Below are 23,374 nucleotides of genomic sequence, written 5' to 3'. Positions count from 1 at the left end.
TGTACGGAGCCCCTCCTGGTCAAGGTAGAGCTGCAACTGGTAAACAAGATGGACTTGTGCAAAAGTCCCCCTAGCCAGCTGAGAGATGTTGCTCTAGCCTCAGCTATGGATCTAGGAGGACATCTAAGTTGCGAGCCCTATCTGAGGGGGAAATTTTTTCCCCTTCCAGCACCAAAGATGGGCAGATGTATCGCCTTTAGTTGGAAAGACCCACAGCCACTCAGTCTTGTCAGGGTTGAGTTTTAACTTGTTAACCCCCATCCAGACCCTAACAGCTTCAAGACACTGGCACATCACTTCCACCACTTCGCTGAACTGACATGGGATGGAGATATACAGCTGAGTATCGTCAGTGTATTGTTGGTAACTCACCCCATGTCATCGAATGATCTTACCCAGCAGTTTCATGTAGATATTAAATAGGAGAGGAGAGAATGTTGTTTTCTATAGCTTTCCAGTTTTATCTTTATCACCATTGATTAATAATTATACAGATTCTGAGAATTAATCTATGTCAGAGCATTTGTTGCTTGGTCTCAGAAGCCTAGTGTGCGAGAGAGGAAGATTTATGGGTATGGGTATGCAAGTATGTTTGTCTCTCCTCTCCCCCCATTCTCTTTCTCACCATATATTTAGCTCAAATTTATAACCGATCAATCTATAAATCTTTTCACTGGCTGCAGGATTTGTTTTTATATGTTTAGCAGTTTCATTAACTGACTTCCAGCAAGACATCACAGAATTAAATTTTTCCATATGTTTTTAAGTGTAACATAATATACAGGTAGTCCTCAATTTATGACTGGTTGCTTAGTGCCTGTTTGAACTTATAGTGGACCTAGCCGGCTATTTATGACCCAGATTCAAAGTTCTAATGGTCACCTTCTCATGGTCAATGGACCAAATTTCAGGTGCATTTACCACTGTTTGCAGTATCCCACAATCATGTGGTTGCAATTTACAAGAGTTTAGCAGAAAATTGGCAATTACTTTCAGGTTTTGGCAAACCTGCACCCATGGTGAATCACTGGTTTACTTAATGACCATGGTGGCCAATTAATGACCAATTAATGACAACAGAGGCTGTTTCATGACTGTGACATCCACATTAAACCCCTGCAAAAAATGTCGTAAAATCAGATCAGTTACATACCTAATCTGTTTTATGACTATCACAACTTATGACCATAAGGGGAAGCCTCCACTATGGCCAGAAATCAAGGACTTTTATCTTTAATAAAAGTTTTGTTTGCTTGATATTTTCAGTAAATGCATTTTTGATATTAACTGTTTAGTTTAGTTTGTGCTAGATTTAATCTTTCCTTTCTCCCAGAGCATAAAATAGCACATGCATAGGATAAATAAGGCTAAGAATATGCCTAATTCATATTGATTTAGGAGCTCCATTGCTGTCGCTGGACTTTTTATTCCATGACACGTTTGAAGTTCAGTTAAATACTTATGTTCCCAAAAGCAGACAAACCCAAATCCAAATATTTTTTTAATAGATGGGGCACTTAAATGCTGTAAAGACTATGTTTAAAATGTTTGAAGCAAGCAGCCCTAAAAGTGTAGTGACTTCTTCTCCCAAATAAAGAAGCATTAATAAACTACCATTCTTTACATGTTAGTCACAGTAACATTATCTTTTGTTAATCTACAATTCCTATTAACAAGATAAAAGATGTTCTCAATTAAATAGAGGATCTCAATTAAGATTATAGTTTACTGTAGCAGTGTTGATTATATAAGAGAGGAGGCAGAGAACCATCATCTGAAGCTCTAAAAATTCACCTGGAAAAGTCTTAAGAGGTTTTGTGATGTCAGCAAGATAAAGATAACAGGAAACTGTTTTATTTGTCACCAATGGCTCTACCTACTCATTTAGTCTCCTGCCTTAAATATAAGAGCACAGATGAGGAGGTGGGGGAGAGAACAATATTCCATTCAAACAGAGACAAAAGCTTTGGAAGGTACTTTATAGTTTAATCTGCATTTTTCCCCCTCTTCTACCACTGTACTCTTATTTTAATGTGAACAAAAATGTTTTTATTATTTAAAGGAAATGACAACTTCTAGGACAATTTTATGGATGGAATGCATTTTGCATTTACTTTGGTGAATGTAAGCATCCTGCAATTTGGCAGCTCAAATCTCACCAGGCTCAAGGGTGACTCAGGCCTTCCATCCTGCTGAGATGGGTAAAATGAGGGCCTAGATTGTTGGGGGCAATATATGCTGACTCTGTAAACTGCTTAGAGAAGGCTATAAAAACACTGTAGTATATAAGTCTAAGTGCTATTGCTATTGCTATCCTATCATCAGTCATCTCTCTAGCAATCTGCATGCACCCTAATTTCCTAGTCTCAATTCAACCTGAAGGGAAAACTCAGCAAGGAAGTCCTTGCACAAGTTTTTTTCAAATCCATAAGTGCAGGAAGCAAAGTAGGAGTAGGATGCTACAGAGAAACCAATGGTCAGCTTGCAAAAAAAAAATGACCAGTACCTTGCCACTGAAAGAACTCAAGACTGTTAAAATTGAAACACAACAAATTTCAGGAAAGATTCATGGAACTTTGAATTTGGCATGGTTTGGTATATGGCAGTGATGGTGAACCTATGGCACAGGTGCCACAGATGGTACGCGGAGCCATATCTGCTGGCACATGAGCTGTTGCCCTAGCTCAGCTCCAACATGCACGTGTGTGGCCAGCCAACTGATTTTTGTCTCACATGGAGGCTCTGGGAGGGCATTTTTGGCTTCCGGTGGGATAGGAGAAGGCGTTTTTACCCTCCCCCAGCTCCAGGGAAGACTTTGGAGCCTGGGGATGGCGAAACATGAGCCTACTTGGCCCATTGGGAAACAGGTCATTTCTGGCCTCCAAAGGGCCACGGGGGTGGGGTGGGGGTAAAGCTGTTTTCGCCCTCCCCAGGCATTGAATTATGGGTGTGGGCACTCGCACATGCTTAATAGAGCATGTGCCCACTCTTTCGGCACCCGAGCAAAAAAAGGTTCACCATTACTGGTATATGGTTTCCAATACAGGTAGTCCTCAACTTACAACCACAATTGAGCCCAAACTTTTTGTTGCTAAGTGAGTTTGCCCCATTTTGCAACCTATCTTGTCACAGTTAAGTGAATCATTGCAGCTGATAAGTTAGTAACCTGGTTGTTAAGTGAAAGTGGCTTCCCCATTGACTTTGCTGGTCAGGAAGTCACAAAGGGAATTGCATGACCCAGGGACATTGCAACTGTCATAATGTAAATAAGTTGCTTAAGCATCCAAATGTGAGTTATATGACCATGGGAATGCTGCAATGGTCATAAGCCTGAAAAATGGTCACAAGTCACTTTTTTCAGTGCTGTTGTAACTTTGAAATAGTCACTAAGTGAACTGTTGTAAGTCGAGGACTATCTGAATTTGTTTAAAACATTTATATCAGTCTGAGGTATAGGGCGGCATAGAAATCTAATTAATAAATAAAGTGACCATCTTCTAACCAACTGGGCAGCTCCAGTCAAAAGTGAAATCAACTTATAAAACTAAACACGTTAAAGATAATGAAAACCAACTGCTAAATCAAATGTGCAGTTATTCAATCTTGTTCTAGTGCTTCGGGAAAAGTCAAGTCTTCAAAGCTTTTCCGTTGTTGAGGTGGTCAAGATCTGCTGGACTTTAGGGCACAGAAAGATACATAGGGCAGAGTTTGCCCCAGAAGAGGCTCACTCCCTAGTTCCCATAACAACATTTACAGGAAGGGTCCAAGGAGTAGTACGCTTGGTAGGATGATAGATGTCATTTGGGAATGACAGCCACACCTTCAAGGCTTTAACGATGAAAACCTGCTCTTGAATTGTACCTGGAAAGAAATTGTAAACAGTGCAGTTTACATACATGATACATGTCCAGAGTTAGGGGTTTTGTTTAGAATGCCACAAGTCTGCAGGTTGCTTTGATGTTTTTCCTATTTTGTTTTATTTTTCCAAAATTTAATTGCCTTCCAACATCTTTGTGATTTGTGATTTTTATTAAGTGCCATGTATTTGCATTTAGAATTGAATAATGGATGGAGAGCAACTTTCCCCCAAAAAAATGAACAGCCTTTAAAAAAAAAAAAAAAGCTATTTAAGGCCAGGTCAAGTTTAATTTCAAGTTTACTGGAAAGCTGTTATTGTAAAAAAAAAAAAAAAAAAAGTCTTCTACAGTACTTACATTATTCTTTCAAAATACATGTTTTAATTTTCATCTTTTCACTTTGCCAGCATGCTTTAAAAATATGATCGGCAATACAGCAAAAATATGTAAGAAATTATGCACATATAGAAAAAAGTAAAAAATTTATATTCAACACAAAGCACAATGAAATCACAGCATTAAAAATCCATAACAGCAATATTAATCAGTTCTGACAAATGTGGAATTCAACTGTAGTTCAAACCATTTACCTGGAAAACTAAGCAATTTTTAAGCATAAATGTTTTTGGTGACAAAACAATTACAATATGGCATAATTTCATAGGGTAAAATATTTTAAAAAATGAAGGAATTATCTCTGCAGACATCTGGAAATGAAGAGTTAGAAAACACAATATTAAAAAAACCAAATAATGTCAGAACTGACATTATTTGGTTTTTAATATTATGTTTTCTACAGCAAAAAGTGAATCCAGATTATTCATTTCAGGGGCAGCCCTGGAAGCAGAAAAAAAAGGGATAAACAATAAAATTAATTCCTCATCCTTCCTTCTGCTGGATACAAATACAACTCTCCTCCCTCCCTTTCCCACCACCCGCCATTTCTATAGAGGATTTGGTACCTATGATCTGACATAATATGAACAGATACAAGATTACCATCTCTGTTACAAAATCATATATAGAAGGCAAAGAAATCAATGTTATGCATTAAGGGTTTTTTGCAATCTGGATGTAAGCAAATTATTGTAATGGCTGAAATTTATACATACTAGTCTTTTATTATTTTCACTTGGATCTTATATGATCCTTTTATCTCCTGAAAAGACTTTTTTGTGCAACATTGTTTAAATTTGATATTTTACTGTTGAGTCACATTTTCGGAGAAAATGAATTGCACTGAAGATCTCATGTCATGAATTTTTATCCAAATACTTTATAATTTACAAAGATCACTGTCCTGTTTTGTACCCTTAACCATTCTTAAGATCTCATGGCCTTATATATGGTATATATATGCATGTATGTACTGTATGTATATATATTTAGTCAATGGGGGCGCGTACAGTCCTATAGCATATATTAGAAGGAACAACTCTAAATGAATGATCTGTAATTATAACTCTGAGCCAACCTTTGCTTTCTGGCATGCACATTTGGCTCTGACAGAAATAGCAAGTCATCTGTGATTATTCAAGATATATTTAATGTTTGTTTAATACACCTAATGTTGTTGAAGTAAAAGGGCACAAAGGAAGTAATTTGGAATAATAAAAAATCAAGAACTGTTCCCTTCCTATCCTGAGGACAATTGCATTTCCAAGAAATGTGTTTTATTTAGGACACATGAGCACATCATTATATTGTCATGAAATCTCTGGCAATTTTTTTTCTTAGTGAGAGCCACACAGCTTTCACTGATGAAAACCTAATAGCCCAATGTCATGATTGTTCAAGAAAACAAGGCTGGAAATAATGTGCAATGATTCCTCTGTCAGCAAAGTGGACACAGTCCAAAGCAAACTGAGAAAATCAATGGATTCTAGCATGCCTCCTTCTGTATGGAATCAAAGCCAACGTCATTACCTGGGTGTTCTCCAAACACTGCACTAATACAGAAATAGGAATTTGTTCTACAAATAGCCTCCACCCTATACAATGAATGTAACACATACAAAATTCATGTGTAGGATAGACCTCTCTCTGCTTAGGACTTCTAATAATAAATTAAAGAACTTCACATTGAAACCATTATAGAAAACAGATTTCTTTTTGTCCAAAAACTCTTTCAATTCTAAAGTATCTTTCACTCCCTTCTTTCAACTCTTACTACCATATTATTTAGGTAGAATTTCTCGCTTTGTAGGTTTGGACTCATTTATTTCAATAAACTCTTTTAACATGAAACCCCTCTCTTTGATTTAGGAATTTGGGGGGAGTGGCTAAGAAATGAAACAGGAATGGACTTATCATGACTTTTGCCTCAGAGATAAGTGCCAGCAATCTTGTTCTTTACTTAAAACAGTTTAGGACAGTCCATTGAGAATGGAAGGAACTCTATTTTTGTAAATATATATGGGAGATGTATACGGATTTTTATTGTTATATTTACATTCCATATATATATATATATGAAAATTTTTGAAGAGCTAAAGATTGTTCTAAAATGATAATTTATTGGATCTAGACATTAGCATTTTATGACATTATTTAATGAAGCTGTTTTCTTGGAATGATTTTTCATTTTATTGTTAATAATTTTTACTGGCGTATTGTAAGTGTAGAGAATTTTTTAAAACCCTGAAATTATATAGCCCAAAATCCATATAGACCACACACTATATAGCGCACTATTTTATCTGCACCCCACTGTACTATCTACTCTCTAAAAATGAATTACTATTCCATATTTATTGCATTACACTTTGAACTGCTACTTGCATTTCTCATCTTCATTAACTCTTGTACTACTTACTTAAGCATGGAAATAAGGAAAAATCCAGTACATAATTGTATTTATACGAAGGTACGTAGTGGTATGAATGTGAAACATTATTTGAATTGTCAGGAGTGCATGTGTAAATTTTGTGTTTCTTCAGATAGATAGTGTAGCTGCAGCAGTGTTTCGAAATGGCGTCTGTAAGTGATGTACGTTACAAGCAGCATGTCATCATTGAATTTCTCACTGCGGAGAAAGAAACTGTTGGGAACATTCACAAACGTTTGTTCCCTTAGACTTCCACTTGTTTGGGCCATTAAAGAATGCCATTTTGAGAATGACGAAGAGGTAATTCGCACAGTGCAGAAATGGCTTTGTGACCAGAACAAGGAGTGGCGCTAACAGGGCATACACACCCTTGTGTCTCGCTGGAGGAAAGTCATAGAATAGGATGGAGATTACATGGAAAAATAGGGAATGTAGAAGAAACATCATTCTTTCGTGTGTAAGTTTCATTGTGTTCAATAAATAATTGTTGAAGGGGAAAAAAATGTGGTGCATTACTTTCTGGGCAACCCTCGTAAATTCCAACCAATCAAATGCCTGTAAAGAGAACCTTGCATCAAACTATGCATATGTCTCTATATCTGCACTAATAATTACCAAGGTGTTATCAGTTTATCATGAATAAAGGAAGAATTAACAAGATACAGCGCATGGCTTCTGGAACTCTTTCCACAGCCTTTACCAGCAGTGGTCATAAGGCATGTTTCTCTGGATTAGGATGCATTTGGATAGGCTGCTTTGAATCACATGACCAGGAGAGGGAAAGGCACAGCTATTAGAAGGTAGCATCTGAGACATTGCTTCATCCAACTGTGAATCACTGAGGGAATTTTCAGGATGCTTTTATTCTCCCAGAGCCCCAAGTGTCTTTCACTTTTTTAAAATACATTGCTCTTTTGCTAGCTGCTTCTGCCACATGCTTGGTTCTGGTTTGTTTGTTTGTTTTTTTCAAATGTAACATTTAAGAATAGTGAATTGTAGTAAAAAAAAAGAAGCACAAATTGTGTCATCTGTGCGCTTAGCCTTCAAATGACCCTGACATTTTGAAGGCATCTGGCATCAGATAAAATATTTCCTACTTAGTTTATTAAAATATTTAAGTACACACAAACCCCAGTTTTATTTTTTATCGCTTTGATCCTAAAGATTATCTCTCTCATGAGGGAGAGACATTCCCTGAAAATGGGTTCCAGCACAAATCCAAAAGCTTGGAAGACTAAATTCTGGCCCCAATGAATGATCCAGATTGGATCCTGCATTATCCTTCTCAGGCATTACCACATTTTCTCTCGTCTACATCCTCATATTGAATGCAACCATGACAATGCCAAACATATCCAGTAGCAGCACCCAGACATCTTGAAAATATAAGCCAGCCAAGTCTTCCTAGCGCTAGAATGGGGAATCACCACAAAATCCCCTGGGCTAGGAAGTTTTAAAAAAAGGTCTTGGAAGAAGGAATTACAGATAATCCTGGGTTTACGACCACAATGAAGCATAACATTTATGTTGTTAAATAAGATATTTGTTAAGTTTGTTTGCCCCATTTCTATGACCTTTCTTATCGCAGTTATTAAGTGAATCAATGCAGCTGATAAGTTAGTAACCTGGTCACTAAGTGAATGTGGCTGCCCCATTTACTTTGCTTGTTAGAAAGTCACAAAAGGGGTTTGACCTTGGGATAGCAAGACAAAAATATGAAGCAGTTACCAAGCATCTGAAATTCTGATCACATGCCCATAGGGATGCTGCAAAGGTCATAACTGTGGAAAAACAGTCATAAGTCACATTTTTAATGCTGTTATTACTTTGAATGGTCACTAAACAAGCTTTTGTAAGTCAAAGACTACCTGTATTTTAAAGAAAGCAACCTGAGCACATTTATGGGATCATCAAGATCAAGCCTGCATACCACATAACTTTAAAGATGGTGAATCTCCCCTCCAAATTACCATGAATGAAACCAAGACAAGACCTTTATCATTTATTTCCAACAGCCCTTAAAGATAAAAGGTAAAATATTAAATTACAGAGTTCTCTGGGCCATAAAAGCATATGCACAATAATTTATTTGGTGAGACAAGATTCCTAATTCTTTAAGCATTGTTGTAAATCAACTGTTTACATCTGTACATTTCCCCAAAGTCGATCCAGATTAATACTGTCAATAAATCTTATGAATAAATGAATGAATGAATGAATGAATGAATGAATGAAACAAACATCTAATAAATAGCCCCAAACATTTTCTGCTTGTTCCATGAGAAGAGTGTAGCTGAAAATTGATTATCTTGTGATAAAATCTCCAACTTGATCATACTGAAGAACAATTAATTAAAATTAAATTAAAAGAATCACATTGACATATGATAGAACCATTTACTTATCCTATATTATGCCTCAAAAACTTTCTACTATACACTGAACAAAAGCTATAAATCATAAAGCTTATATCATAAAGAAATTATTCTTGCATGTTACACATATTGTATTTATTATAAAAAGTATATAGAAATGAAGAGCGATAGGATATACTATATATATTATAATGTTTTCTTGCAATTTTTACTTGTTTTATTTGATTTTTATTTTAAATTGGGGTTTTTTCCCCTAACATTTTATTATGATAATGCCACTCAGTTGCTAGGTGAGATGGGAAGTTAAATAAATGTGATTAAATACATACCTAAAAATTAAAAATTAATTGCAAATATATTTCTAATGTATATCAGTGATGTACATTACTAATGTATTGTGGTATACTGCAATATATATGCAATGATGCATGCTTTGTAAATTTGCAGTACTGTATCCCTATTATACATTCCACACTACATCTTGTTTTAAGTTTTAAATTAAATAAATATAAATAATGCCCAGTAGAATACTATGACCTTTATTTTATTGCAAAGAGTACAGACTTACAGAGGAACAGTTAAACTTCAATTTGAGATTTAAAGAGCCACAACAATTTAGATTTTGGGTACTTTGATTGAGCACATGGAATATGACCGAATAATATTAATAAAAATTAATTCCCCTGGAAGAAAGAACTCTTCCCTGAATAAATTACTTTCTCTATATTGAAATGTTAAACAGATCATTCTGGTACAAATTAATACTGAAAACTGAACACTGCATTGCTGATATTTCCAGCTGATGATATTAAAAATAACACAGGCGAATATAAAAGTAATTCAAAAATTCAATATTTCTTTTTATAAAAAAGATTACTGTAATGTCATTTAATACATGCAATTGCCTTAGGAATTCGATGCCAGTTTTCTGTGTATATTATAAAACTGGGAACTGAATAAAGCTATTGTTTTCTTGTTTAGGTATAGGTTTCTTGTCTAGTTTTGCAACATTTTTGCATTCTCTCAAGGAATTAACTTTAGATTTGTGCATCATGTAAAATAATTTGTCCTAAATTACTCTACAATGAATACCTATAGTCAGCCAAAGAGTATTCAACCTGGGCTGTTGGTTTTTTTAGTGTAGACAAAATATAAGAGCTACAGAAGCAAAAACCGAATAGTTATTGAAGTTTAAGTTTAAGTTTAATCAGATTTGTATGCCGCCCCTCTCCGCAGACTCGGGGCGGCTCACAGCAACAGCAATACAAGACAAATCCAATATTAAATTAATTTTAAGAAGTCTTCAACCAAGCTCATATGAAAAGAGTATAAAGAATATGAACATTTCAATAATGGTACCAGCACAGTACTTATGGGACTTATTAACCACCTGAGACACATAAGGCTCATGATTCCGAACCCCAAGGCACCTATAGAATTACATAGGGACAGATTAAATGCATGATTGTTCTAATAGCATTTAGTTGGTTACAGTCCTACTGTCTGATTTGTATTAGTTATTGTTTATTGGGTATTAATGGCCTATTATTTGATTTATACCTTCTTTTTATTCATGTGAATACTCAAAATAGCTGTGATTTTTAAATGAATTGGTAAGCAACTTTGCAGATTTCATCTTAAAGATACCCTTAAATAAACAAACACAGGCAATAAAGAACATGTTTTGAAAGTAACAATCATTGTTACCCAAAGCGTACATACCAGAATTCTTATAAAGTTAGCTGCTTAGTACATGGTTTAATTTTAAAAACTCAACTCACTGATAAAAATGAATGATTAAAACATTCATGAACTGCATTCCAGACAACTTTTCAGGCAATACATGCTACGCAGTTAATCCAGTGAATATTTCACCTTAACAGATAAGATTCAAAACTGTATCTAGTCAATATTATATATCCAGCAAGACCAGATGCTGATGGGAAGTAAGTAAGCAGGACATGTGCAAGAGTAACCCTAATCACTATTACTCAGTTCCATGGCAGTTAGCCTTGAAAGTACAACAATAACTATAATTCTTCATCTCCACCAAGATACTAATCTCTTTTTAAAATAATTCAGGTTGGTGCCCATTCTCTCCACATTTTGAAAATCAAGTCATAGTTTATCTATGTACTGAATCAATTATTATAACTATTCAAGCACATGAAGTACAAAATACTAAATCACTTTATTTTTATCTGTTCCATCAATTTAGGAGAAGAAACAAAAAAACTGCTCGATTCACATCATCACCGCTAGTTACATATACCAGTTAATCATCTGCCTTTGCATTTTTTTACTGAGCTACAATACCCTTCACTATCATGGGAGTATTCTTTTACAGCTTCATCATTTAACCTTTCCTCTTTTGCATCCTTTTTAAATGCAGAGGTTTATTATTATTTATTTATTCGATTTTTATGCTGCCCTTCTCCTTAGACTCAGGGCAGCTTGCAACATGTTAGCAATAGCGCTTTTTTAACAGAGCCAGCATATTGTCCCCATAATCCGGGTCCTCATTTTACCCACCTCGGAAGGATGGAAGGCTGAGTCAACCTTGAGCCAGTGATGAGATTTGAATCGCTGACCTACAGATCTACAGTCAGCTTCAGTGGCCTGCAATACAGCACTCTACCTGCTGCACCACCCCAGCTCTTTATAAGGTATCCAAGATCACTGAAGAATACAATTACTAGCTCCCACTAGAAGGTTTCATCATGTTTTGAGCATTATATCATTGAATCAATAATCAGAAGTAGTATCCATTTCCTTTTTTTTTATAAATAGAATATCTAATCAGAAAAATGAAGAATGAACAATCTGATTATGCCTGCAAGCGTTCAAAATCAGGAGCTTTGTGGGACCTTCTGGAAAAGTTTTCAAAACACCCAGCATGATTGCAAGGGGATTACTGTATTTCATTTCCAGAGGAAATGAAATAAATTACCTATACAGTATATACATTCACAAATCTAATCACATGTCAGTATTATTATTTCTAAATAAAAATATCATTTTATAGTTCTCTTATTCTATTGAAAACTTTATGCAAAAAAATGGCATATAAAGAATGTTCATACAGTACAATTTTTATTACTTAAACATATTTAATTTACATGTATTGCAATGGTATTGATAAACTATTCAATGATATGAACCACAGAAGTATGAAAATATGCTTATTTCACTTGTACTATTTTAAAAATGACACCTAACCTTTACCAGGATAGAAAGAAAAAATAATAGAAACGTATATTTGGCAAAATTACATATACTGGTACATCTTCATTTACTAAGTATTTTGTTACTTAATATGCTGAGTCAGGAGGGGATTCTTCTCAATTAAAATCAATTCTTCCTCAAATTGAACAGTCAGAAAGGCACATACATAATCTTGTTGTGTGGCCTTCACAGTTAAGGAATGATTCCTCTACATACACTAAAGATCTCTGGGGGAAATCAAATGTAATTTCCAAAGTGTGATAGCAAACAGTCTAATCTAAAACATTTCCTATGGAAACACCAAGTCAACTATCATCTGTGTACTTAGCTTGACTCACACATTATTTTAAAACCTATTTTACTTTGAAGGGGATCCTACTGCATCACTCTCAAACAGGAAAGCTCAATTATTTACCATAGACATATTCATAACATGTAAAACAGATATCAGACTGTTGATGTGACTTTAGAACTCTTGAAACCACAGTATGGAAGATGCCAATCCTTTAGATCTTCCTCTACTGGGTGAGATTCCTGGTTCAAGTACACCCTTTTTCAGTATTTGGGTGTTTCTTACAATCAGGGTAACATTCTTAAAGTTTCAATCGTGGCTTTTTCCAAATAAAACCAATTATGAGCTAAAACAATCAAGGCAGCCTATCAAGTCACAATATCCGTCAAACATAGGAATAACTTATCCATCTATCACAAGCATAAACAGCAAACTAATTATAAATCCATCCACCTATTTTACTATGTGTATGTATTGGACAAAGTCTTTCCATCTCTATAAAGAAGCGCTTGTGCGCCCCCTCCTCAAGAAGCCCTCCCTGGACCCAGCCGTACTCAATAACTATCGTCCAGTCTCCAACCTTCCCTTTATGGGGAAGGTTGTCGAGAAGGTGGTGGCACTCCAGCTCCAGCGGTCCTTGGAAGAAACCGATTATCTAGGTCCCCAGCAGTCAGGCTTCAGGCCCGGTTACAGCACTGAAACCGCTTTGGTCGCGTTGATGGATGATCTCTGGCAGGCCCGGGACAGGGGTTTATCCTCTGTCCTGGTGCTTCTTGACCTCTCAGCGGCTTTCGATACCATCGACCATGGTATCCTTCTGCACCGGCTGGAGGGGTTGGGAGTGGGAGGCACTGTTCTTCAGTGGTTCTCCTCCTACCTCTCTGGCCGGTCGCAATCGGTGTTAGTGGGGGGTCAGAGGTCGGCTCCGAGGTCGCTCCCTTGTTGGGTACCTCAGGGGTCGGTCCTCTCCCCCCTGCTATTCAACATCTACATGAAACCGCTGGGTGAGATCATCCAAGGACATGGGGTGAGGTATCATCAATATGCCGATGATACCCAGCTTTACATCTCCACCCCATGCCCAGTCAACGAAGCGGTGGAAGTGATGTGCCGGTGCCTGGAGGCTGTTGGGGCCTGGATGGGTGTCAACAGACTCAAACTCAACCCGGATAAGACGGAGTGGCTGTGGGTTCTGCCTCCCAAGGACAATCCCATCTGTACGTCCATCACCCTGGGGGGGGGGAATCATTGCCCCCCTCAGAGAGGGTCCGCAACTTGGGCGTCCTCCTCGATCCACAGCTCACATTAGAAAACCATCTCTCAGCTGTGGCGAGGGGGGCGTTTGCCCAGGTTCGCCTGGTGCACCAGTTGCGGCCCTATCTGGACCGGGACTCATTGCTCACAGTCACTCATGCCCTCATCACCTCGAGGTTCGACTACTGTAATGCTCTCTACATGGGGCTACCTCTGAAAAGTGTTCGGAAACTTCAGATCGTGCAGAATGCAGCTGCGAGAGCAGTCATGGGCTTACCTAGGTATGCCCATGTTTCACCATCACTCCGCAGTCTGCATTGGCTGCCGATCAGTTTCCGGTCACAATTCAAAGTGTTGGTTATGACCTTTAAAGCCCTTCATGGCATTGGACCAGAATATCTCCGAGACCGCCTCCTGCCGCACGAATCCCAGGTCCCAGAGTGGGCCTTCTCCGGGTCCCGTCAACTAAACAATGTCGGTTGGCGGGCCCCAGGGGAAGAGCCTTCTCTGTGGCGGCACTGGCCCTCTGGAACCAACTCCCTCCGGAGATTAGAACTGCCCCTACTCTTCCTACCTTCCGTAAACTCCTTAAAACCCACCTTTGCCGTCAGGCATGGGGGAACTGAAACATCTCCCCCTGGGCATGTTTAATTTATATATGGTATGCTTGTGTGTATGTCTGTTAGTATATGGGGTCTTTCTTAAATCTTTAAATATTTTAAATTGTCAGATTATTTATGATTTGTTTCCACGTGTTGTGAGCCGCCCCGAGTCTTCGGAGAGGGGCGGCATACAAATCTAAGTAATAAATAAATAAATAAATAAATAAATAAATAAATAAATAAATAAATAAATAAATAAATAAATAAATATCTCCATTTGTAGTAAACAGGCAACTGATCTGCCAGCTACTATTCTATTAAAAAAAACCCTAGTCTTTGGAGAAAAAGACTGCTTTTCCTATTGCCAAAAGGAACGGGTTAAATCCCACAACTGTTCCCCAAAATAATTAAAGCCTTCAGATGCCAATATATTCTCACATCTCACTTTCTGTCATTTAATTGTCTTAAAAGTTATCTTAAAAGCTTCACAATATTGGACATATATTTTTTCCTACTCTAAGGAAGATTAATTAATGTTGAATGGTGCTAAATACCATCCCTATCCTTAAAAGGGCTTTCAATGGGTCTTTAGAGAAGAATAAATAAACAGACAATTTAAAATCACATTCTAGTCTCTTTCCCCACTGCTGTAGACTATATAAAATATTGACCTTTTTCCTCATTGATAAATTGACCCTGTGAACCCATTTTGTTCCTCTCCACCCCTTATTTGAAGCCATCAACGTGCCTTGTCCTTTAGCTTGACTATAACCAAATTACTCTCCCCCCTGTGCCCAACCCGAAAAGTATCTTTGGCACCTCTGCAGTTTGAGCAGCTTCACTTTTTTTCTCCCACATCACTCAGCCTTGGCTGCCCTTAAAGAAAATCCTCACAGAACAACGTGTCAATTTTGCATTCCTTTACAAAGGCAACTTCTATTACAGAGACCAGTAGCTTGGCTCTGCTTCCCCACAGACAGAGAGCTTTGTGACCATGTAGAAACCAGGGGAAAGGAAAACATTTTCTGCATGAAAATGCAACCTTCTTTAGCACAGGGAGCTAGGACTGGATAAGGAAGAAAATTCTCCATCCGTTCCCCGCCTTCCTCAATCCCTTATTTTTCTCCCCTTTCCTTGATTCTAGGTACCCATGAATTCTTTTACCAGAAAGAAAAATAATAATTTGTTTGATAAATCTCTATTCATGTACTCAGTCATTTAAAACTGTAATGTTATTGACATCACTTATTTTGGCACATTTTCGCATTTAAGAGCTTGTACTGGATATCCCTAGCATTTCACTCTTTCATTTCTCTGAGGAATTGCCATATCTTTTTCTTTGTACCTGTTCATGAGTAGCCAGGAAGGCATATTAAAGGAGAAAGGTGATCAGATGAATCTTTAAATTGCTAGAATATAGAAAGCATTATTGTTGTTGTTGTTGTTGTTGTTGTTATTATACTATTTTATTCATTAAACATGAAACTCAGTCAACTGAACATTTTAAAAGTGTCACATATACCACTGACTAGTGCTAATGGTTGATGTGGGTTGCTGTCAGCGTCCTAGGTATCAACCAAGTATCTTCTTAAAATACAGTATATGATGTTCCGAGTAGCAATTTTTTTGCAGTTCCACTGGTGTTATTGCAGGAAGCTGCAATTTCTTGATGTGTTTGGTGAAATTTTTGTTCCCAGATGACAATGGGTATCACTGTTACATGTTTCATCCATAGCCATGTAATTTCAATGGCCAGGTCAAGATACTTCATATATTTTCCAAATTTTTTTTTCTTCAACTCTGGCATCTCCTGGAACAGAGATGGCAATAAACTATACTCTTCGGCCCTCGACAACAGTGATATCTGGCGTATTGTGTTCCAAATGACAATCTGTTTATATTTAAAAGTCCCACAAGATCTTCACCATCTCATTTTCAGTAACTTTCCACTGTGCTCACATGACTTTTGGGATACAGTTATGTCATATTTTTTACATAATGACCAGTGGACTAATTTAGCAACTGGATCATGTCTAGCTTTGAAATCAGTTTGCGCAATTTTGCTGCACTCACATATTAAGTGTGAAACAGTTTCAACTTTGGCATTGTAAAGTCAGAAGTTTGGATTGTCAGTGGAGTTTTGTATATTCGCTTTCATGGCATTAGTAGTGCTTCTTCTTGAGCTTCCGTTTCTTTCTTGATGGTTACCATTTTAAACCATGCTCATATAAGATTGTCATCACATTTTCCTTCAATATTTTTCTATTGTTGTCCATGCAAAGCTTCAGTTTTTCATCTATTCAAACTGTCATCCAGCTGCTTTCCCTTATATTCTACCTTTGTTTTTGTTGTTTTTATAATGTTCTCCATTTTCACAGCCTGTAGCAATTTTACTTTGATTCACATAATCATTCAAACTTTGTTTCTCTTCTACAGTTTGATGGACTTGGAATAGCCCTCTGCCTCCTATTTGGCAGATACAATCTGTTGATGTCATTTCATGGATGTAAAGCATGGTACATATTCAAAAGTTTGCACATTTTCTGGTCCAAGTTTTCCAGCTTAGCTAAGGTCCAGTTGATGATTCCAACTCAGTAGCGTATTACTGGAACTGCCCATGTATTCATGGCTTTAATTATGTTTCCAGCATTCAGCTTTCATTTTAATATTTTACAGACCCTCCTGACGTATTCCTTTTGTGTTGACTCTTTGACTTTTCCATTCAAGATGATGTTTCCAATATACCTAACTATTTGTAACTGTCATCCTTTGCTAATGCTTTCATTATGCGTCCATTTCCCAGTTCTATTCCTTCTATTTTTTTTTCATTTTTCCTCACTGCATGGATAATATAGCACATTTTTCAAGTCCAAAGTTCATTTTAATGTCACTGCTGAACAGCTGAACTGTGTTGAGTATTTATTTAAGTTTAGTGAGGCTTTTTGCATACATTTTTTTAAGTCATCCATGTACAGTAGATCAGGGATCTCCAACCTTGGCAACTTTAAGACATGTGGACTTCAACTCTTCAACAGCTGGCTGAGGAATTCTGGGAGTTGAAGTCCACAAGTCTTAAAGTTGCCAAGGTTGAAGATCCTTGGAGTAGATGGTTTTTCTTGCTATGTTGGCGTGAGATTTGGTATACCAGTTTTGTGTTTTGTAGGATTATTGTTAGTGGAATTAATGCAGCATTTATTGTTATTGTTATTTTTTTTTTAAAACCCCAGTAATAAACAGAATACGAGATTTATATGCTGTATTTCATATCACAATATCACAAGTCAAACACTTCCCAAGCACCATGTGTTGTGAGCCGCCCCGAGTCTACGGAAAGGGGCGGCATACAAATCTAATAAATAATAATAATAATAATAATAATAATAATAATAATAATAATAATAATAATAATCTAGGACTGATGTGATGTATTTTCGTATGAGGTGCACAGATCCATGTACAGTGCGTTTTGCAACTGCCAAATCGTGATTTTTGTCAATGTTTATTGTTTTGAAATGCTGGCTGAGGTCTTTTGGCACAGCACCCAGTATGCCAATTACCAGCTGTACTGGTTTATGCCAGAGTCGTTGTAGTTCAATTTTAAGATCCTGACGTCGGTTAAGTTTTTCTTGTTGTTTTTCATCAATTCAGATGTAACCTGGTATGGCAATATCAATAATCCACACTTTTTTTTCTTTTCCACAATCGTGAGGTCTGCTTGTGTTCCAAAACCTTGTCAGTTTGAATTCAAAAGTCCAAAAGTATTTTGGCATGTTTGTTTTCAAATACCTTCTCAGATTTATAATCCCACCAGTTATTTACCATTGGTAGATGATAGTTGAGACACAGGTTCAAATAAAGCAACTGGGCCATGTAGTTGTACCTCTCTTTGTAGACCATCTGTGTGGTTTTGCAGCCAATTGTTTCATCAGCTTCCTTGCAAAGTCTGCATTTTAGGTCATCAGATGATTTTTCAATTCTGGCCTTAATTGCATTTGTTCTGATTGCTTGCTCCTGGGCTGCAAGAATCAAATCTTCTGTCTCCTTCTTCAATGTTCAATTGGAGAGCCATAACCAGGTCTTCTCCTTATCAACTTATCATTCAATCTTGTCAAGGAACTGTCCGTGTAAAGCTTTTATTGCGCCAGCTGTCTGTTCTGGTTTCCAGTACAGTTTTCCTATACTGATTCTTTGTCTACTGTGTTTTCAGAAGCTTCCAGTCATTTACTACCATCAATGCAGGTTCTTCACTGTCTTTGACTAATGCATCATCATCATCCTCATCATCATCATTATCCCCAAAGCTTCCACTATCCACTTTATTAAACAAGTAGGCTATGGTCTAAGTTACTAGACAACAGTCTCCATTTTGCCATATACTTTACCATATATAGAACATAATGTTTCTTCTGGAACTTTTCCTGTCTGGGATAGAAGCAAACGAGCTTCCGGTTTTACACACTAGATTATGTTAAATGTGTTTGAATGTGGTCGCTAGCCAATATAACCTGGATTTATACAGTACCATTACAGGTCTTTAATGGAGGCTTTCTAATCCCACAAGGGAGGTCTTAGAAGTTATCCTCTTTTAGCACCATTTTGCACAGCAATATTAACAAATTGGGAGTCAAGGTTACCCATTCCCTCAACCTCTGTGATCCTAGTCTATTTGGATTTTTTAACTTTCAATAGTATTTAGTATTCAAATCCCTTCCTTGCAAAGCCACAGCAAAGGCCACAGGTGAATAACCACGTGCAGAAAGACTCTTGCAATAAGAAAGAGACAAGTAACTTGATGACCAACCTGTAAGCATACTTCTATGTTTATGTTTATGAGACTAAAATCATAAGTCTTAATTTAATAGAAAAGGAAAGTCTTAGCTAGATTGCTTTTTCTTTTTTTAAAAAAGAAAGGAATATTTACATATTACACGTGCAGAAAAATACTTGCTATTGCAAGTAACTTGCAATTGCAAGAGACAAGTAACTTGATAACCAACCTGTAAGCATAGTTCTATGTTTATGTTTATAAAAATAAAAGCTTAAGTCTTAATTTAATAGAAAAGGAAAGCCTTAGCTAGATTGCTTTTTCTTTTTAAAAAAAGAAAGGAATATTTACATATTATATTAAATGAACAAAATTAGATCCTCCCTCTTGGAAGGAATCCAGAGAATGACCAACTACAGACCTTCAGAAATCTTTTTATGCAGCAACTGGTGTGGAATGCAACTCACAGTTTGACTTACAGATCATTTCAATTTATTACATAAAGGAGCAGTGGGACAATGGAGCCCTTTTGAGGAGCACCTACCTTCCTTTGGTGGCCGCTTGGCTTCTCGTGTGAGATTGCAGACCTGGGTGGTCTGCAGTTCCTGGGTGAGACAACCTTCTGTCTGCTCATTCAGCGGCAATACGACATTATTGAGCAACACCATGGAGTGGTCATTTCCTCCTTCTTCTCCTAAATGCTGAGGGCAGGTGCATTTCGTATACATGATCCCACAGGACTCGGTTCTCCCATTCTCAGATTTCAAGCAGCTCTCCAGCCAAGTGCATAATACATGGCAACCAAACTGGCTTGGGCTCACCTTGTTCAAAACCAAAAATTCAAAGAAAGACTTTTTATCATCTTCCTTTTTGTATAATCCTATGAAATCAGAGGGGTAGACGCGACGTATCTGAATGAAATTCTTATCATATTGCAGAAATACAAAAGCATTCTTGGAATCACACAGCGGCATTATAGAATGATTATTTTTTAAGAGATCCTTAATTTTTTCATGAGAAAAATGATCAAACTGATAAGCCAGCAAGGAAAAATTAGAGCAAGTAAAGTCCTTTTTGGAAAATTTCAGGTAAATGCTATATTTGGTTGGATCTGGGTTTTCCAGCGTCCATGTGCAGTTGGTAAAGTTTTTGGGAAACATTTCACTTAGAGAATATGATCCATAAATGACCCCCTTCACCAGCGTTGAACACCAGAAGTCTTGGGCAGCATTAAATCCAAACATAACCAGGAGATAGGTAGAAAATATATAAATCAGCAAATTGCGAACAGCCTTCATCCTATGTCATTTGGCCTGCAGAAGAGGAGAGGAAATCAAGAATGCAGGTCAAATGCTTCATGAAACTCAAATGTCTACTAAAATTGCAGCCAGACATTTTCAGGATTCCATTTAGAATATATATGTATTTTCCCCCTTAAAAATAGTTTTAAATATATTATATTATTTTAATTCAAGGAATTGTTGGATGCTGTGTGAATAGTGCCACCATGTGGTCAATTTGGCTGAATAATTTGCTTTTCCAGATTTTTTAAAATAACGTTTCTTACATTTTTAACATAAATATGTCTTTTTGTTATGCACATGTACAGGTTGGAAGGTTATTCTTTTAATGACAATTTGTATCAGACAGATTATAATAGAAATCATTTTTATATAGCTCTTTTATATAAAATTGGGAGCAACTATTGTTATTCAGCATCTTTTCTATTGTTATAGTCACTTTGAACAATTATTATGAATCACTGTCATAATTTTAAAAATGCACTTTGTGCATTACTTTGTGCATATGTATGGTTGTCACTAGAATACTAGATTAAGTTCTAGTATATTAATATTTTTTTTAAAAAAAATCTGAATAAATCATTTAATTCTGAGAAAAAACTTTCTTCCATTTATCAGTAGGAGCACGTTACAGTACTCTGACATTTATTCCATTTGGAATACACAGAGTGAATTTCCAATAAAAATGAAAAGGGCTATTTGATTTCTTGAGATACAACTTCGCTCTTAAACAGATCCACATTGATGCTTTTTCCCCTTCAAATATGTGTGTTGGGTAATAGTGCCATCTCTTATCAATTCTATCCTGGAAACAGCACATGTATTTTAATCCTCACAGTAGCTGCAATTTCTATGAATCTCTTTCTAAAGGAAGTGAATTGCAAATATATTTACTGTACTTACAAAACATTTAAGAGAAACCGTGTGTGTGTGAGAAAATATTTCCAGTAGTCATATTTGTGAAGTTGCTTATTTATTTAGTTAATGGTGAGCAGTTTTTTGTGACGTCAAGCTAATATTCTTAAATGAATTAGTTAGCTCTTTTTCTATTACTTATGTATCTACAACATACATACAGTTAATGAATGTTTTATATTAATTCCTCTTATTCTTTCCAGCTTTTTTATCTCCACTCTGAAAGACCAGGCAGGCATCTCCCTCCCCCAATTGCGTAATGCTGAACAAATCAAGAGATTTTGAGCTCCCCAGATTATAAACCACAAGCTCTAAACATGAACAGGAGGAAAGCAAATGGCTTAGTTTTCTTTAAATCTGTAAGTTCCCTAAGAAAAATAACAGGATAGAGAGCAGTGTGCATTGTAGAAAATAATCTTCCTCCCCAAATGACAATCTCTTTTCTCTTTGTTGAGCACTATAAGCAACAAATGGCTTCTTTGCAAAATGAGGCTGAAAGGATGAGAAGGAACTTGCTTATGAGCAAACCCTGGATATGATCCTCTACTCTACAAATGTTGCCGGAACACTTTGTGAGCACTGCAGCCCTGTTATTATTTGCAAAGGTTTCAGCACTGAAAGACAATGTGGGATTAAAAGCATAACTTTGGGAATTTCATTAGCAAACCACATCTATTTCAGAATGAGTAGTAAGTGTGTCGGCCTTGTTTAGACCTTTGATAAAAATCTAAAGAACTGCAGAAAGAGAGCTCGGAAAAATGATTTCCTAAAAAACAGCCAGAGCTTTTTACTGGCTGGCGTTTTGTTAAGACTCTTATAATCCAATGGGTATCATTTTGGCTTTCCTGTTTGATCAGGAAAATGACCATTCTCCATCACATACAGGAGGGCAATCTTTTAAATACACCAAATACAGCAGTACATAATATTTGTGGAACTGATGCAGCAAATGCATTTCAGAAGCAAGAGTTGAGATCATGAAATGGGGAAAGAGAAAGCTGTTTTAAAATGCCTGATTCCAGAGGATCTAAGATCCATGGGAACTCCACTGAAAGACAATCTTCTCTCTCTCTCTCCCTTCCCCCCCCTCTCATTTTCTCTCTTCCCCCACCCCAGGTGATACTAGTTTAATCAAACCTAGACGGCGCCATCACTCCACAAATTGGCTCCACCAAGAGCCACAGACCTCCCTGAAACTTCCCATTAACCTAAGCAATCCCCCCTTCTTCCTCTTCTTTCCCTGAAATCACCATGTTCCTTTCACATCCATGGAGGCAAGATTCCTCTTTGCAGCTGAGCTATCAATCCCCATTATTCGCCCACTTGCCAAGGAGAGTTTTTGTAACTTTTGATAGCCTGGATGAAGAGGTTTTTGCAGGTTAAGGTTTGTGTACCAAGTCCTATTACCTCACTTCGTCTTGCTTGCCAAGCAAAACCAAAAAATAAAAAATAAAAATACCCAAAACCAAACAGCCTAAGCTTCTCCCACCACCACCCTAGCCTAACTGTCCCTATCACCTTCCCATTTTTCCGGCAGGACCCTTACCTTCCACTCCGAAAGCAGGCAGCTATGTCTCTAAGAAGATCCTAGCACCACCAGCACATGTCCCAAAAAGAGGCAGGGAGACATTCCCCTTCTGGCGGAAGCATCGTTGCCCATTTTCCTCAGCTGGCATTCAAAAGCAAAAGCAGGAGAGGTGGGGGCGGGATAAAAATTAAAATGCTGGGATTTGGGGGGGGGGGAAAGGGGAGGTTAGAGGCACTCGGTTCCGGCCAAAGCGTTTCTTCCAGATCTATAAAATCGAACCAAAGATAAAGTGAGGTAGGGAGGGGGAATTTTTTTTAAAAAAACCCACCCAAACCGGATTAAGATGGGGGACGGACACTGCCGGCGGGGGGGGGGGAGAGAGGAGGAAAGGGATAAAACGAACTTAAAAAAAAAAACAGCAGCTCACTTGTTT

The 23,374-nt window shown here is 37.1% G+C and overlaps 1 protein-coding gene across 1 annotated transcript in view; it reads right to left on the bottom strand.

The window, feature by feature from the left end:
- Nucleotides 1-23,066, bottom strand: part of ADGRB3 (adhesion G protein-coupled receptor B3) — a 600,119-nt gene extending 577,053 nt beyond the window's left edge. The window contains exons 1-2 of the mRNA XM_070733042.1: nt 22,960-23,066; nt 19,742-20,510 (exon numbers count right to left, since the gene is read on the bottom strand). Of these exons, the coding sequence (XP_070589143.1) occupies nt 19,742-20,495 (754 nt within the window). The 5' untranslated portion in view covers nt 20,496-20,510; nt 22,960-23,066. The remainder of the gene's footprint in view (nt 1-19,741; nt 20,511-22,959) is intronic.
- Between the last annotated feature and the right edge of the window lie 308 nt (nt 23,067-23,374).

The sequence above is a fragment of the Erythrolamprus reginae genome, chromosome 1 (assembly GCF_031021105.1).
Source record: "Erythrolamprus reginae isolate rEryReg1 chromosome 1, rEryReg1.hap1, whole genome shotgun sequence".
In the NCBI taxonomy this organism is placed as follows: domain Eukaryota; kingdom Metazoa; phylum Chordata; class Lepidosauria; order Squamata; family Dipsadidae; genus Erythrolamprus; species Erythrolamprus reginae.
The sequence above is the reverse complement of the archived record's forward strand: the minus strand, read 5'-3'. Positions and strand labels throughout refer to the sequence as shown.